Genomic DNA, 16,952 nt, shown 5'->3' with positions numbered 1-16,952 from the left:
TCCAGGAGTCATGCCCACCAATGTAATGCCCAGAACCAATCTTCACGGTGATTTTACTTCATTCAGAAATCAGATTTTACATTTTCCTCCAAACACGTATTTTATTTGCCTGGAAAAGATGGAATAGAATGGAACCAATCCCAAACTCCTTTGGTATGCACAACTAAAAGAAGGGAACAGATAACAACCCTTCCCAACTGGAACTGCTATTACCCAGCTCTGGAGACCTGGTATTTATCCTGTTTATTCAAAAAAATGTGTACGAACAGTTGCTTTTGTTTTGCTACATTTATTTATGTTAATAAATTATGGCCAATATGGCAATCTGTGTTCAGTGTAAAGGCCAGAACTGGGACACAAAGCTACTCCTGTACAGTGAGCCACTCAGTAAATAGCAATATTTGGAACTGTTTGGACAGAGACAGCAGTGTCTCAGCCAGAATTCATGAGCAAAAATCACTAGACTTGTCAAAATGACTAAACCCCACATTTTTACCTTTTCCTCTTTTGTTTCGCACACTTTGCATGTCAGACAAATTATCAGGAAAATACTCCTTGTTTGACATTTCATTGCTTAATGCTTTACTGGTGCAGTAAAACAAGACAACTGCTGAAATTATAGGAAAATAAATTTGTAATTTCTTCCTCATTTAGCCATTTTTGAAGCTTGTGTATAGGAAAGTCATTAATGTTATGTCCTCCTATCGACGTTCCAAGCCTTTCAAGGGATAACTAATGTTTTTTCTATACTCTTCCATGTGGCCAGTTAAATTAGACACATTATTTCTGTGCTGTTAGGGAACACTGATCAATAGATACTTGGAAAGCCCTCTAAAACGAAGTGGAAACACTTCCTCAGTGTCAGAGGGTTCTAGTTTGGGTCTGTATGCTGCAAACCTTGTAAGGGAGCAGTCAGTGAGTCTGAGGCATTTCAACACTCGTGCCCAAACCTCGGAGCACTCACGGCCCTTGAAGGCACACACGCTGTCTGCTGGGCCTGTGTCACTGGCTTCTGTCCCTGGGAACGGCTCCACTGCCGAAACCCAGCGGGCTCTGCCAGCACAGCTTGCAGCTTCACCCCGCTCAGCACACTCCAGAGCTGTGCAGAACCCTGCCGCGCTTCCCTCGGAAACTGCACGTGCAGCGGCTTTGACAGCGACAGCCGTACCCTGAGATACGGTCAGGCGACACAACACAACCCCATCTTCTGCTCCCGTTAGTTCTTATTTCATTGTGAAATAACAGCTGCGTTCCCAGCCTTTCTGCACGCTGAGCAGCGCAGCGAAACCCGACTGCCATACGACGTCCACAGTCAGGGTGTGAGCAGCCTCGTGGATTGCTTTCTTTTTGGCTACAAACGCTGCATTATAACGTTATTTCAAACACTAATAAACCCATTAATTTCTGTCAGTAAACACCATACATCTGATTTTTCTACAGTCACACCGATCTTATTTAAGTATTAATTCAGTGCCTCAGACAAACACATTACCAAGTGCCTTAAGCAGCATTTCATAATTTCTCAAGCAATTATTTTCATATTTTCCAATCTCACATCTTTTCTTAAAAGCCAGAGCTGTTCCACATCAAACATTTCGTCACACAAACCAAATTCCACACATGCATTACCTGAAAAGAGCTGTTAATAACATGAAAGCTCTGTGTAACTGGTCCTGCCCTTCGCCCTACCACACACAAATGCAAACAGGATTTCCAACTGATCCATACCTTAGGCTTTTTTTCTGTAAAAAGACAAAACTTGAGAACTAGTGCCCAAATTTCTAAAGAGGACTCCCATGTGAGGCATTGAAAACTTAAAGTATTTCCTGCATTATTTGTGTCAGATCCTCGATTACTTCAGCAGGTAACGTTGTTTTCCACTACCATTCCTTCTGTTCTGTTAAATACAGCACATCTCTGAGCACTTCCCAAGCCTTCACTCAGAATGCCCTGGAGCCGCAGCCCCTGCGAGGAGCCCGGCCAGCGCTGGGCAGCGAGGGGCTGGGCACAGCGGCAGCGCGGCCGAGCGCTGCCCCGCAGCCCGAGCACAGGGCGGGGAGGATCCCCGCGCGTTACAAGGGAAGGGTCGGCTCCGAGTGGGTACACCCCACAACGCTTCCCAGCAGGTGTTTTCCAGAGTGCCGAACGCAGCACGAACAAAACACTCGGGAAGAGACTGCTGAGGGATGAGCTGTTGCCCACGGGCACCGAGCAACGCTCTGCTCTCCTTTCCGCGCCTGGGAAGCTCCCTCGCCCCCAGCCCAGCCTGGCCCGGCGATGTTCACAGTGAACATCCCCCACAGCGGGTGGGGAATCACAGCCCCTGTGCCCACAGCGCCCGCTGGGGAGCCGGGCCCCTGAGCGCCGGGCCCGCACTGAGCCCGGCCCTGCACTGAGCACCGGGCTGCTGAGCACCGGGCCCGTACTGAGCTGGGCTGCTGAGCACCGGGCCCGCACTGAGCCCGGCCCTGCACTGAACCGGGCTGCTGAGCACCGGCCCCGCACTGAACCGGGCCGTGAGCACCGGGCCCGCACTGAACCGGGCCGTGAGCACCGGGCCCGCACTGAGCCCGGCCCTGCACTGAGCACCGGGCCGTGAGCACCGGGCCCGCACTGAGCACCGGGCCGTGAGCACCGGGCCCGGCCCTGCACTGAACCGGGCTGCTGACCACCGGGCCCGCACTGAGCCCGGCCCTACCCTGAGCCCGGCCCCGCACTGAACCGGGCCGTGAGCACCGGGCTGCTGAGCACCGGGCCCGCACTGAGCCCGGTCCTGGCACTGAACCGCGCTGCTGAGCACCGGGCCCGCACTGAGCCCGGCCCTGCACCGAACCGCGCTGCTGAGCACCGGGCCCGCCCCGCACACAGCGGGGCACGGTGGCGTCTCCAGGCTGGTGCTGCTCCGCTGCGCCCAGCGCCACACGGCAGGGGCCTGGGGACCGGCAGAGACACACCGGGCACAGCAGTGCCAGCCCCTGCGCTCGGGGAGGGGATGGCTGCCACGATCAAAGCCGTGAGCCTTGTGCCTGGACCAAGACAGCCTTTAGCCCTGCAAAGCCCGCTCCCAGCTCCCCTGCCGCAGAAATTTCCTTCCTTCCACCTCCGGAAGATTTGCTGTGTTCTTGGGCTGCGAAGAAACTGTATTAAAATAAATGGCGAGAAAACAAAACTTTTATTCCATTCACAATAAGTGAGAATCTCTGCTAGTCATGCTTTGCCTCAAAATTCTTTACTGTTTGAACATAACAAATTTATCAAACCAAATTATTCTTCAAGAGACGTGTACTTCTTTAACTTCTATGTTCTTCAAGTACCATGTACTATAACAAAAGGGGAAAAGCTAAGTAAAAATGGAGAACTTTCACACAAAAAGCAGGCAACGAGTCTTAAGCTGCCATGGACTCCAAGTCAAAGCCTTGGAAATATGTTGGCAATATCACTGGACTGTCAAAAGCAGAGCTGTCAAACAAATGGCAGATGATTGACAAGATTTACTGTTTGAGGTATGTGTTGAGCCAACCAATAACTCCTTCCATAAATCTTTGGTCAAATTACTTTAAGAACATGCAGTAATTAAACATGCAACAAGGCAGAAGCAAACACAAATGCCACCTGCTCCTGCACTGAGAGCAGCTCGCCCCGCGCGCAGCAGGCAGTGCCACAGGTGACCCACCGCAGGCGGCCCAGGGCGGGCAACTGCCCGAGCACTCAGGGCTTCCCGCTGCTCCGACCGCGACACACAGCAAACCAAACAAGCAAAACAAAACCGCAACCACTGTGCATCCCCAACATCCCCTGTGCCGCTCCGCCTGCGGCACCCTGCCGGCCCGCGGGCTCCCTCCAGCAGCCGCGGGCAGGGCTGGCCGAGGGCAGGCCGGGGACGGGGCCCGCCGGAGCGGGGACGGGGCCCGCCGGAGCGGGGACGGGGCCCGCCGGAGCGGGGACGGGGCCCGCCGGAGCGGGGACGGGGCCCGCCGGAGCGGGGACGGGGCCCGCCGGAGCGGGGACGGGGCCCGCCGGAGCGGGGACGGGGCCCGCCGGAGCGGGGACGGGGCCCGCCGGAGCGGGGACGGGGCCCGCCGGAGCGGGGACGGGGCCCGCCGGAGCGGGGACGGGGCCCGCCGGAGCGGGGACGGGGCCCGCCGGAGCGGGGACGGGGCCCGCCGGAGCGGGGACGGGGCCCGCCGGAGCGGGGACGGGGCCCGCCGGAGCGGGGACGGGGCCCGCCGGAGCGGGGACGGGGCCCGCCGGAGCGGGGACGGGGCCCGCCGGAGAGGGGGACGGGGGCCGCGGCCGCCTCGCTGCCCTCAGCCGCTCTCGGCAGCCGCCCTCCTCGGCCGGGCGCTCCCAGCCCAGCCCCGCACAGGTCCCCCAGCCCCGCAGCCGGGACACGGCGGCGGGGACACCCGGCTCGGGGCTGCCCGCGTGCGGGGAGCGCCGGCCAAGGACCTCCAGCCACAGCAGGCTCTGCCGGAAAGGAGAGCTAGGCTTTGCTTTAGCCCCACCTCTGCAGCAGCAATCAGAAAAGTATTTTTTTTAAAAAAAACTTTAAAAGCTTAAAATAGTTGATTTCTTCTTATGATCAGAGACTATAGTCTACAATTTAATTTCAAGTATTGCAGCTGTTTTTTAAATAGATGTATTCCTACAAAAACAGGTTGCAATTATTCTTTACAAATATTTTTTTTTCCCTAACCAAGCAATCTGTTGCACAAATGCAGGATGAAATTCTGAATGTAAAATCCACAGCCCATAGAAAATTCAATTATATATATGAATTCCACAGCTGATACAAAACAGTGCAACAATTCTGTGGATAAAGAAGCCACTTTATAACCGATTTTCTCAGCACCAGCACATCTGTAAGCAACAGACATGCATGCATGGCTGTACTACTGGGCTACTGATCTGTGAAATCCCTCACTGTTTTGTAATTATTCCTCCTCTCATAATTATATAAAACTGTCAGAAAACAGGTGGAAGATGAGCCATGCCCTCCCAACAAGAACTGTGTTGATGAGTTAAGAGATATATTTCAAAAAATGCATAGGAAAAAGACAACTCAAAACCAGAGGAAGGTTCTTGCTGTGGCAACACCTTTCAAATTCCATTTCCCACCCAGAAGAGACTGGAAGACATTACCTGACAGACAACTTAGTTCCCTAAGAAATTAAGTGGGAGGTTTCATTTCAGGTGGTTGTAAGTAAATGTCCATGTCACAGAATGACAATACTTCTATAACCATTTCTCCAGGATTTTGTCAGAAGCTGTAGGATTAACTTTGACATTCACCAGCTTTCTTCACAAACTCATTTTTGTTCAATTAAAAGAAGACAGAAGCTAATGAAGAGGTCAAACTTCGTGACACACATTTCAAGAAGCTCCCAAACGTGCATTTGACCAAAACTCCTGAAAAAGCAGGAGGCTTTTTAAAAGAATTTGTAAAAGGAAAGGATTCTGAGCTACAATGAAGACGATGAACAGGATGAGGAAGGACACAGTGAGGTGAGAACTGCTGGAACATGTGCACAACCACCAAGTGCAGTACCAGCCCTGATCCCTGGCAGGCACTGCCACCACGAGGCTCCATCCTGCTTTGCATTTTCCCTACAAACAGGTTTAAAATTCTCATTTTTCCATTTTTCTACCACACACACCTCGCTAGAAGCACTTCTGTGCATGCAAGCACATGGCTGGAGATCTGCCTCTGACATTTTAGGGCCTTTATAAGGAATACTAACATGTTTTTCAAACGGCTTGATTCCTTTTATTCTGCCTAGGAAGTGGAGCTAGGAGAAAGCAAAGATCACACAAGTACCCAAGTAGCCAGCACTGCACTCACACACAACCAGTGCTCTGCTGCCAGCTCTTGCCCAAGACTACCACACAGCCCTGCACCTGAGCACCCTCTCGCTGCCACTAGCCTTACACGTGCTTGAGTACCAACAAAAAAATCCCAAAGGACTGGCAGAGTAAGATTTGTTTAAAAAGATTCATACTAACTTATCACTTAGGGAAAACAAAAAACAGTGAGACAGAGGGGAGCATTTGCTCAGGAGTGATGTGGGAGACTGATGATGAGAGAACACTTGCAGGTTTCTCGTATGTGCCTCTTAGAAAGGAGCCTGGACTTTTCTCCATCCCAGAAGACTGTTCCCTGGATGAACCTCGTAGGAGTTAATTTGAGAAGGGAGTCTCAACGACACTCGTGGCTCCTTCTGTGGCATCACCTGCACTTGCAGAACAGCCCAGTCTCCAGCCCTCCCTCCAGAGATCATCACATCCTGCCAGGCAGTGCTGCTGCCACCCACTCAGACAAATTCCTACTTCTCTGGGTTGGCATAATTTTTACAGGTAACAGTATAAAAATAAACACTGATATACAAATTATCTTCCTATGGAAAGGAGAGGGAGGAGAAAAGGACAAGTTGGAAACAGGCTCATGTGAATAGTAAAAGAACATTCACTTCAAGATTACAGTAAACGAGAAGCAAGAAAACACACTCTGAAGTCTCCTGTTCAGCAGTGGGTTACAGTGACAAATCTGAGACTGTGATCGACATCCCAGCAGCAGCAGCAGCAGAGCCTCCCAGGGCAGAGCACTGCCCCTGAAAGACACCCTGTGTGTGTGCGTGTCCCCAGTGTGCCCTCCCAGCCCGCTGGCAGTGTGTGTCCATCGTGCCCTCCCAGCCCGCTGGCAGCGTGTCCCCAGCCTGTCCCCAGCCTGTCCCCATCGTGTCCCCCTCGTGCCCTCCCAACCTGCTGGCAGCGTGTCCCCATTGTGTCCCCATCATGCCCTCCCAGCCCACTGGCAGTGTGTCCCCAGCGTGTGTCCATCGTGCCCTCCCAGCCCGCTGGCAGCGTGTCCCCAGCGTGTCCCCAGCATGTCCCCAGCGTGCCCTCCCAGCCCGCTGGCAGCGTGTCCCCAGCGTGTCCCCAGCATGTCCCCAGCGTGCCCTCCCAGCCCGCTGGCAGGGTGTCCCCATCGTGCCCTCCCAACTTGCTGGCAGCGTGTCCCCAGCGTGTCCCCAGCATGTCCCCAGCGTGCCCTCCCAGCCCGCTGGCAGTGTGTCCCCATCGTGCCCTCCCAACTTGCTGGCAGCGTGTCCCCATTGTGTCCCCATCATGCCCTCCCAGCCCACTGGCAGTGTGTCCCCAGCGTGTGTCCATCGTGCCCCCCTCGTGCCCTCCCAGCCCGTTGGCAGCGTGTCCCCATCGTGTCCCCAGCGTGTCCCCAGCATGTCCCCATCGTGCCCTCCCAGCCCGCTGGCAGCCTGTCCCCAGCCTGTCCCCATCGTGTCCCCATCGTGTCCCCGCCGCAGCGCATGTCCCCATCGTGCCCTCCCAGCCCGCTGGCAGCGTGTCACCAGCGTGTCCCCAGCCTGTCCCCGCCACAGTGCGGGGCTCCGGGGGATCCTGCAGGGTGTCCAGCGCCCGCACCTGGGCACTGCAGCCTGGAGCTCCAGCTCCATCTCCTGGGGAAATCCTGCCTTTCTGCCAACTCTGAACATTCCTGTAACACTGTTAATGAAGAAGTGGGCTGAGAACTCATCACCATGTGAATTCCCTCAATATTCAATTCAATTACAGCTCTCTTCCTAAATCATCTTTTTTACTTAACCAAACTCTAAATTGACAGAGCTAATAAGCTCGAGAGAATCAGTGTACACCATCCATTTCTGGGAACAGGACGATATTTTCTAAGACGCATTAATAACTACGACAGGATTTATGTGTAAGATAAATTCATTTCAATTTCCTTTTTCAATTAATGGCCAATTATTTGAACTCAGCTCAACCAAAAATATTACTCAAGTATCATTAATCTAACAAAAATTAACTTTACTATTCTCTCAGTAACGAGCAGATATAATTTTAAGGTACAATAACACACTTGAATAACAAGTTGCCTATCTGTATGCTCAGGACCACTGCTCCCCACTGTAGCCCCCATCATGCTGGCTCAGGTTATTGCTCTTCAGGAGATCAAAGGTCTGCCCTGGATGCTGCTGCAGGCTACCAGGCATTATCCACCCTGGAGTAAGAGCCATTTCACATTAAAAAAAAAATACTAGTACAGAGTGTGTGAAGTAAAAACAATGCAGAGGAAAAAAAAGAAAGCACAGCCTTTTCCTGCACACCCTGGCCATGCCTGGACTTGCTTTACCCTCAGTGCTCCCACAGCCTGGTGCCAGCACCCCCGCGAGGAGCACCGGGTGCGGCCTGGGGCCAGCGCCGAGCCCGTCCTGCCCCACGGGTGCAGGGACACGCTGGGACAGGGCCACGGCCACTCGGCAGGGGCAGCCAGCAGCCCGAGGGACGTTCAGCTCCCCGTCCCCAGCATCCCTGCCATGCAGAGACCGCACGGGCACCGACTGACTGCCTGCTGCCGCCGCAGCACCGCGAGCCTCTCTGCCTCAGGGAACCGCAGGGGTGTGCGAAGAAAGCTTGTCAGAAAAATGCCTGTCACCACTGTATTCTTTATTTATAACTTACTTTGTCCACCCCCCAGGTGCTTATTGCAGGGAAGTTTCATTTCAATCATTATCTCAGCAAACCCACCATTTGAATGTGGGGAGCCGGGCAATCCTGCACAGCAAGCACAGCAATCTCTCTCCCTTCAATCCATTGGTATTGATAAAATTCTGCCTGCAGCTTCAGGCTCTGGTGTTGTTTAAACATGTCTCTAATGTCAGAAATGCTGGTTTGGAAAGGATGGTTTTTGTTTTTGTTTTTTTTTTTAATTTGAATGAAACCCTGCCATACAATGAACTAAGTGCAGTGCACTGCACTGTTACCAGGAGGAGGAGGCTGGAACTTCAGCACATCACATGTGGCTGTTTGTTCTATTTGTTCATCACAAGGTCACCTGTGGGCCTGGGCAGGCACACAGAAAAATGGAGGACTCTTTTATTTTTTTTTAAATAAACCTGTACTGGGAAGTAGAGCAATTACCCCACTGTGCAGATGGTTCTGCCCATCAGCTAAGGGCTGTGCCAACCACACAGCTCCCAAAATGCTCCCTGAACACTCCAGGCAGGAGCTGGTGGTCAGCTCAGCCTTGGAGGTCTGGTTTGCCAGGAGTCCTCAGGACTGATGTACTCCAGGGAAGATTCTCTCCCCACCTACAGAAACCACACGTTCAGTGCAGCAAGAAGGCTTTAAGCTACACAGGAGTTTCCTCTGCCTTCCCTGAACAATGAAAAGGAAGCCAAGGATTTGCTAAGTAATGTAAGAGCTTAACTGAGTACTCCAGAAATCAATAAATACATGGCACAAAACACAACTAGACTTGATCTCATTACAATAAAAATGTCACTGATTATACTGATGTGTTTTCATATTAAAATAGTTATGGATTTGATGAAAACATCAATGCATTTCTGACTGATATTTACCTTCAGTACATTTTCTTATTCCAGAAAAAAACTACCTTATTTACCATTAACTTGGGTTATTCAAGAAGTATTGACATGCAAAAGTTCAACACACCCAACTATTTTTGAGTAATTCTTCACATAGAAAAGTGACAAGATTTATAATTTACCCCTTACATGAGATATACCAAATACAATAAAATTAACAGAAAATGTAAATAATGGGATGTTTGGTAAAATAAATGGAACTGCAAAGACCTGTTTTATTACAAGTGAAGTCCATTCAGTATAGTCACAAATAAAAAATGCAATGTACTGAATTTTTCAGCTTCTCTGATTTTTACTTATTTCAGTCTTCTTGTATCTGTCTTTTCAGTAATTGTACATTCTTTGACAGAAATCAAGATCTACCCCTATATAACATTTTATACAACGAAAGAAAGTACCATGCTTTCAAGCAGGGATTTACAGGAGGCTGTGTTTCACAAAGCTTTGCCAAGTTGAGTGTCTGAAATTTAGCACATGAGCCAGTTTATCTGCACTCGACTGCTACTGGTGTTTCCAGTCAGAACTGAAAGAGCAGCACAGCTGGCACTCTGGTTAATCTGAAGTTTCTGGGAAGCCACTGTCAGCCTGCAGAGGCTGTCACCCCCCACGCTCCTCCACAACTGCTGCAGCTCCAGCACTGCCCCTGCCCAGCTCTGACACGCCTCAGCTCTACTGCAGCAGCTCTCTGCCAAGGGATTCATCTTCAGGTCATGCTACAGTTTTTGTACCTGAGCAGCTGTGCCTCTCCCAGGCGTGACACGAACTGCTGCATGCCCGTGCACCCCGCGGCAGCCCTGCGCCCCACCGCCGGGCCCTAAAAAAGCCAAGCTGCCAACCCTGCAGGCTGGCCCTGCCCTGGGACAGGGACCTCGGTCCTGAGCTCTGGGGTTTATTCTGTGCATGTCTTCAATAAGTTTTGAGTGGAAGAAAATCCCACAGAGTCTCACCTACCATCCTTCATAGCAGAACAAACACAATCCACTGAACCACAGCTCTCTCCCTCATCACAGCACCTACCCTGCTCCCCAGACTAAAGCCAGCTGCTGGTACATCAGATTTGGTATATGTGACCATAAATGACAAATCCTGGTAATTAAGATTTACGTCTGGGATGATGCAAAATGATCCACTTTGATCCTTCATACAATGTGGATTATTAGTTTTTAAAACCGAGTGGCTCCACTAGAGACACCTCATTATTACACTGGTTTCTTATTCTCATGTGGAATTTGCACCTGTGCTGCTGTGAGCTGGAGACAGAGGCTGCTGACAGTGTTGTCTCAGATCTTGGCCAGTCCTATCACCACCAAGCCGAGTAACTGTGGGCAGCAAAATCTGGTTTAGCTCTGCAGGAGCCAAGCCAAGGAAAGCCTTACACAGGAAGTGATGCCAAAACTGGTAAAAAAGGGGATGTGAGAGCAGCAGGGATAAAGGTTAGCCAAACTGTAACTGCTTGGGCTTCTCCCTTTCTAAAGCAAATAGCATTATACAGCAATATATGATAAACATTTCTATTTCAGAGAGGTAATAATATAACGACAAAGCTACCATCTGCTGCCAAGTCTGTGCCTTAGAAGGGATGGAAAAAAGCCCACAGAAGTTACAGAACTTTGCAATCAAACAGAACTAACAAGGAAACACGGAGACACGTGACATCGTACAAGGCAAACCACGCTGGAGATAAGACCAAAACTTTACCCTAAATGGACACACCACATGTGAAACCCCTGCTCACACAGTCACACATACACACACACTAAGCAGGAGCTGGGGAGCTGCCAGTTCAAATCACAAGTGTGAAAAAACATTTCCATGAATCTTTGACTCCTGACAGCAGTGCCAGGATCTGTGAATGCAGACTGGGATCACTCAGTGCCAAAAAGCAGACTCTAACAAAGTCAGAAGGTTAAGGAGCTCAACGTGAAAGTGCACCCTCTCTCCTTTCTAGGTTTTTGGGCTTTGGTTCCAAGCCACTACTACTACAGTCTAACAATGAAAGTATAAAACACTCCTCTAGCACGCAGCATTTCCTCCCAGTAACAGTAACACAAAACATCATTGAATAATTGCCCTTCCTCTGGGTTCTGCCTTTTCCACACTAAGCAGATCCAGCACTAAAAGGTTCTTAAAGTTACAAACAGCTTATCATGTGGAGTACACATCAAACACTTCTGTAAACCCATTTTGTATCTTTACAGTCACCACTTCAACAGAGGCTAGTTTAACCAAACAGTAAGAACATGGTTTTGGTTACATTATTTCCATGGAAAACAACATTGGTACTAGCTGTCTTTTATGTTGACAGAACTTTTTTTTTTTTTCCCCCTGGAAAGCGCAGCTTTAATAAATAAAGGACTAGAAGAAAAAAAATGCAAAGTAATATTTAAGACAAGAAAGGGAGAAATACAAAGGTGATTGAGGAATACTGCAAGAAACACAGTGCCTAGAAAATAATGCTGGTATGTGGAACAAGAAACCACATTAGTTCTTGAACTGGGGACATTGCAAAATGCAGGGTTCTTCACAGAGACACAAACAGCACATGCTCTGATGGGGATTCTTGTTCAACCTCGCTAAAAGCCTTTTCATCCACCATAGGAGTGACATCAAATCCAATCAATGTACCTCATGCTAAATAAAATCATTCCAATACTGTGAGGTATGTAATTATTCTTAAACATAAAAAGTTGTATTTTGTTATGGATTGCATTAGTCTTCTATGCTGTTTCCCAGATTAAGATCACAGATGATTATCCCTTTTTCCTGAACAACAGACAATTCTTGCTGGAAGGGAGCTCTGGAGCTCACCTGGCTGAAGGCAGATCAGGTAAATGCAGAGCCCTTTGCAGCTCCCCTGCCCACAGCAGGAGATCTGTGCTGCAGGACCCCCACAGGGTCACCACCAGGGTGTGGGATCATCAGGATGCAGCTCAGACCTGTGAATGACTCCAAAACATGCAGCTCTATCCTACTGCTCTTACCTACCAGCACTTTCTGAACACCTGCAGAGTACACTTTCAACATTAGTGACCCACTAGCAGTTTGTCCCTCTAAGGCTCAGTAAAGCTGATAATCTTGTTTTTATCTTCCCCGATGAGCAAGAGAAAAAAAACCTGCTGATTCCTCTCCTCCAGTTTCATCTTAGCTGAGCTTCTAGCCAGAGTTATTCAAAAAAAGAAAAAAATAAAAACCTTTCCAGGTTCTTATTCCCTGAGCTTAAATGCCTCCAAGCTGGGGTTTGTGTGTGTGCTGGGCACCTGGTTTTTAATTGCTGAACTGTCCCAGGTGCCACCTTTGGCTGCCGGGCAGCACCAGGTCTCCAGCCAGGCTCCTCCAACCCACCCCTGCCTCTGAGCAGCACACTGGGGGAGAAGGAAGCTTCTGCCCTGGGAGGAAGGGAGATGTCCAAAGGGTTGTTTTCTCCTATATAACCCAGCAGTGATCACTTGGACAACAGCGGATGTGCTGGCACAATGCACAGCCCTGGCAACAAGCAGACAAGCCTTTCTGCTGTGCAGGAAAGGCAGCCCTGCACACATCACTCCACAGGACCTGAACACACCACTCATGTGCTAATGCAAGCATGCCTCAGGCAGTGAGGCTGAGCCAGCTCTGGAGATCCCTTACACAAGCCCTGATCCCTTGCCAAGCTCGTCACCAGCTCATCACAGCAGTGCTGGCACCACCTCGCACTGCCAGACACTGACAGGCTCTGAAATGGAAGGTGATTCTGAGCCACCAGAGTTAGTGTTGGAGGAAAAAAGACCTTAGACAACCTTAGTCTTTTTGAACGCTTTGCACACTGACATTCTCCTCATTTTACATGGATGCACCTGTGAAATCAGCAGGTACACATGGCACAGAATAAACACTCTTAATAGTAAAACACAGTAGTAGTAAAAACATCATCATGAGCATGGAAACAGCTCACAGTCACACATGGGTCAAAAATCCCAAACAGGAGGAATTCAACTTCGGTTAAACTACAGTCGTGAAATAAAGAAATTTACCGTGAAATGTTCCTGTGATTTATAGTTCTCATCCAGGTAAACTCGAGCTCTGTTGTAGTCTTTCATCGCATCACTTGATAACAGTTCTCTGAAAGAGAAAGAAAAGACTGAACATGTAAAGGAGATATAAATGTACTGCCTTGCCTCAGCATTGCTCTGTGCTGTGACATCCTCAGCATCACTCAGAGGAGCCCAGCGCCTTCCTCTGCCTCTGGGGGGAATTTCAGGCGCAGAGCTGTCCCCTGACACGGCCACCTCCAGAGCTGCCCTCATCAGCCGCACCTCCAGTGTGGACCGCGAGCTTCCCAGTGCCACTGGACACGACTGGGAAGGACGCGGGTCTGCGCTGCCGACGACACCCAGAGAATTCGGGCCATTCGTGCTGCCGACGACACCCAGAGAATTCGGGCCGTTCGTGCTGCCGGGCCGCAGCCCGAGCGCGCAGCGCCCGCCGCCGCCAGCAGAGGGCGCGCGCGGCCGCGGCGCTCCCTCCCAGCCCGATAAACCACAGCGGGATAAACCAAAGCGGGATAAATCACAGCGGGATAAAACACAGCGGGATAAACCACAGCGGGATAAACCAAGCGGGATAAACCAAAGCGGGATAAACCAAAGCGGGATAAACCAAAGGGGGATAAACCAAAGCGGGCTAAACCAAAGCGGGATAAACTAAACCGGGATAAACCAAAGCGGGCTAAACCAAAGCGGGCTAAACCACAGCGGGATAAATTAAACCGGGATAAACCAAAGCGGGATAAACCACAGCGGGATAAACCACAGCGGGATAAACCACAGCGGGATAAACCACAGCGGGATAAACCACAGCGGGATAAACCACAGCGGGATAAACCACAGCGGGATAAACCACAGCGGGATAAACCACAGCGGGATAAACCACAGCGGGATAAACCACAGCGGGATAAACCAAAGCCCGATAAACAATCCCGGCGTGTTCCAGCGCTGACTGACCGCTCCTGCCCTTGTCCCCGGCCCGAGGGGCCAGGCTGTGGCCCCTGCCACTTACTTCACGAACTTGTCCACGTGAGACATTGAAGCTTCATAGTTTTTCCCTCCGAATTCTTGACAGTGTAAAGCCATGAAATGGGGCTTGTGTGCATGGACAACCTGGAACAGAGAGAAAAGCGAGTTTTAACACTCAGCACACAGCAAAAACAACACAGATCTGCGTGCTCAGGGAGGACTGGCAGCTACAACCAGAGAGGTCACTGGCACAATAAGCAGCAAGGGGAACATTATTTGCTCTCCACATAGAAGATTCATAATACACAATTACTAGCTCAAATATTCTTAAACTAATATTTCCTTTTTTAAACTATGACTTAGTTTCTGGGCTGTATATATATTTTAAATATATTTTAGTATTTACATTTAAAATGCAAATAAACTTTTCCAACTCCCCTCAAAGATGACTTGACATGATTAAGATGATCCAAAGCTTTCCTTGTCTGGGAGGTAGAAGAGTTCAAACAATTCATTTGCTAGAGTGGATTTTTTTTCAGCTTTTACAAAATTTTTCAGTGTTATTTAGCAGCACTTTAGCAGTTGTGTTTGATATTTTTATTTATGGAGTATCTTATTCACAAAAGCATTTAAATAACAGATGCACATACACACCTGTTAACACTGGAGACATGGAAATCCATCATGCTATTCCAGGTGTTAGTTTTGAACACTGCAAATATCTTAGATAATACATAGTCAGCACTAGGATGTAAAACCCTAGAATGTCTGTCTTTCCTCATACCTCAAATCACATATAGTTTATAAACCTGCTGCTGTTTTGAACACACATTCAGTGTTGCTCTGTCCTATGGAATTTTCTCTGCTTTGCCTCTATTCAGAACTGCCAGCAGCACATCCAAAATGCCTCTGTTAATAGTGAGTCTCTCTACCTTGTACTCCAAGCCTTATTGTGGATTAAGGGACACAAGCTTCCATTTCTAAAGGGAACAGTCCCAAACAATCGACACCGTGCCAGCGCACGCGGAGAACTGTTAAATGCGAGTGGGATTCACTCATTTCTCGCGGGTTCTGCTGTCCCCACAGCCCTGGCAGAAGAGTGGGGGCTGCTGGCAGCTCCCGGGGCGCCGTGCCCTCGGGGTCAGGGTCTGCCCTGCTGGCACTGCAGAGCTCTAGCCTCAGCAGTGCAGTGACACAGCTGGAAAAAGGGACTGCTCCCCTTCCTGCTCACTGTCCTGCGGCTGCAGCCCTGCAGCTCGGAAAAGGCACAGGCACAGTAAACTTCTGCAGTCCTCTTCTAAGTTACTTAAATCAACAGTGACTAATATCACTGTTAAAAGGTCTTTAGGGATCAGGGAATCACAGAATGGTCTGAGTTGGAAGAGACCTTAAAGCTTATCACATTACACCCCACTGGCAGGGAACATTCCACTCCAGCAGGCTGCTCCACGCTGGCAGTGAACACTTCCAGGATGGGACACCACAAAAGGTGTGGATGTTTCCTTTAAACAACAGCGGAGAGAAACTGCCATTTGATGTGATGACAAAGTGCAAAATCCTTCATTCCTGACTACACAAATAACCTCATTAGACAATTACGCTCAAAATACAAATGAATTAAAGATCAGCAAAACCTGAACTGCAGCAGGTTCCATGGAGGCAGAGGCAGCCACAGGTCCCTGCTTTGACCTGGCACCTTCCTGTGACAGCAGCAGAGCTGCCCAGCTCGGGGACAGCAGCAGGGAGAGCCCATGGGCACCACAGGTAGAGTGCCAGACCTGGCCCAGGCTCCACAGAGCCCGGGCTGCCCGTCGGGCACAGCAGGGCCAGTGCCAGACCTGCCCAGGCTCCTGAGAGCCCAGGCTGCCCGTCGGGCACAGCAGGGCCAATGCCAGACCTGCCCAGGCTCCACAGAGCCCAGGCTGCCCGTTGGGCACAGCAGGGCCAGTGCCAGACCTGGCCCAGGCTCCTGAGAGCCCAGGCTGCCCATCGGGCACAGTAGGGCCAGTGCCAGACCTGCCCAGGCTCCTGAGAGCCTGTGACTGTCGGGCACAGCAGGGCCAGTGCCAGACCTGCCCGGGCTCCTGAGAGCCCAGGCTGCCCGTCGGGCACAGCAGGGCCAGTGCCAGACCTGCCCAGGCTCCTGAGAGCCCAGGCTGCCCGTCGGGCACAGCAGGGCCAGTGCCAGACCTGGCCCAGGCTCCTGAGAGCCCAGGATGCCCATTGCCACAGCAGGGCCAGTGCCAGACCTGGCCCAGGCTCCACAGAGCCCAGGCTGCCCATCGGGCACAGCAGGGCCAGTGCCAGACCTGCCCAGGCTCCTGAGAGCCCAGGCTGCCCGTCGGGCACAGCAGGGCCAGTGCCAGACCTGCCCTGGCTCCTGAGAGCCCAGGCTGCCCGTCGGGCACAGCAGGGCCAGTGCCAGACCTGGCCCAGGCTCCACAGAGCCCAGGCTGCCCATCGGGCACAGCAGGGCCAGTGCCAGACCTGCCCAGGCTCCACAGAGCCCAGGCTGCCCATCGGGCACAGCAGGGCC

At 50.9% G+C, this 16,952-nt stretch overlaps 1 protein-coding gene across 3 annotated transcripts in view; it reads right to left on the bottom strand.

The window, feature by feature from the left end:
* INPP5A (inositol polyphosphate-5-phosphatase A) overlaps positions 1–16,952 on the bottom strand; it is a 193,211-nt gene that overhangs the window by 123,605 nt on the left and 52,654 nt on the right. For all 3 annotated transcript variants that reach the window (XM_041400150.1, XM_041400151.1, XM_041400152.1), the window contains exons 3-4: positions 14,460–14,560; positions 13,436–13,523 (exon numbers count right to left, since the gene is read on the bottom strand). In XM_041400150.1, the coding sequence (XP_041256084.1) occupies positions 13,436–13,523; positions 14,460–14,560 (189 nt within the window). The remainder of the gene's footprint in view (positions 1–13,435; positions 13,524–14,459; positions 14,561–16,952) is intronic.

This window comes from Onychostruthus taczanowskii, unplaced genomic scaffold, assembly GCF_017590055.1.
Source record: "Onychostruthus taczanowskii isolate IOZ18803 unplaced genomic scaffold, ASM1759005v1 scaffold173, whole genome shotgun sequence".
Classification (NCBI taxonomy): Eukaryota; Metazoa; Chordata; class Aves; order Passeriformes; family Passeridae; genus Onychostruthus; species Onychostruthus taczanowskii.
This window is presented reverse-complemented; position numbering and strand designations above follow the sequence as displayed.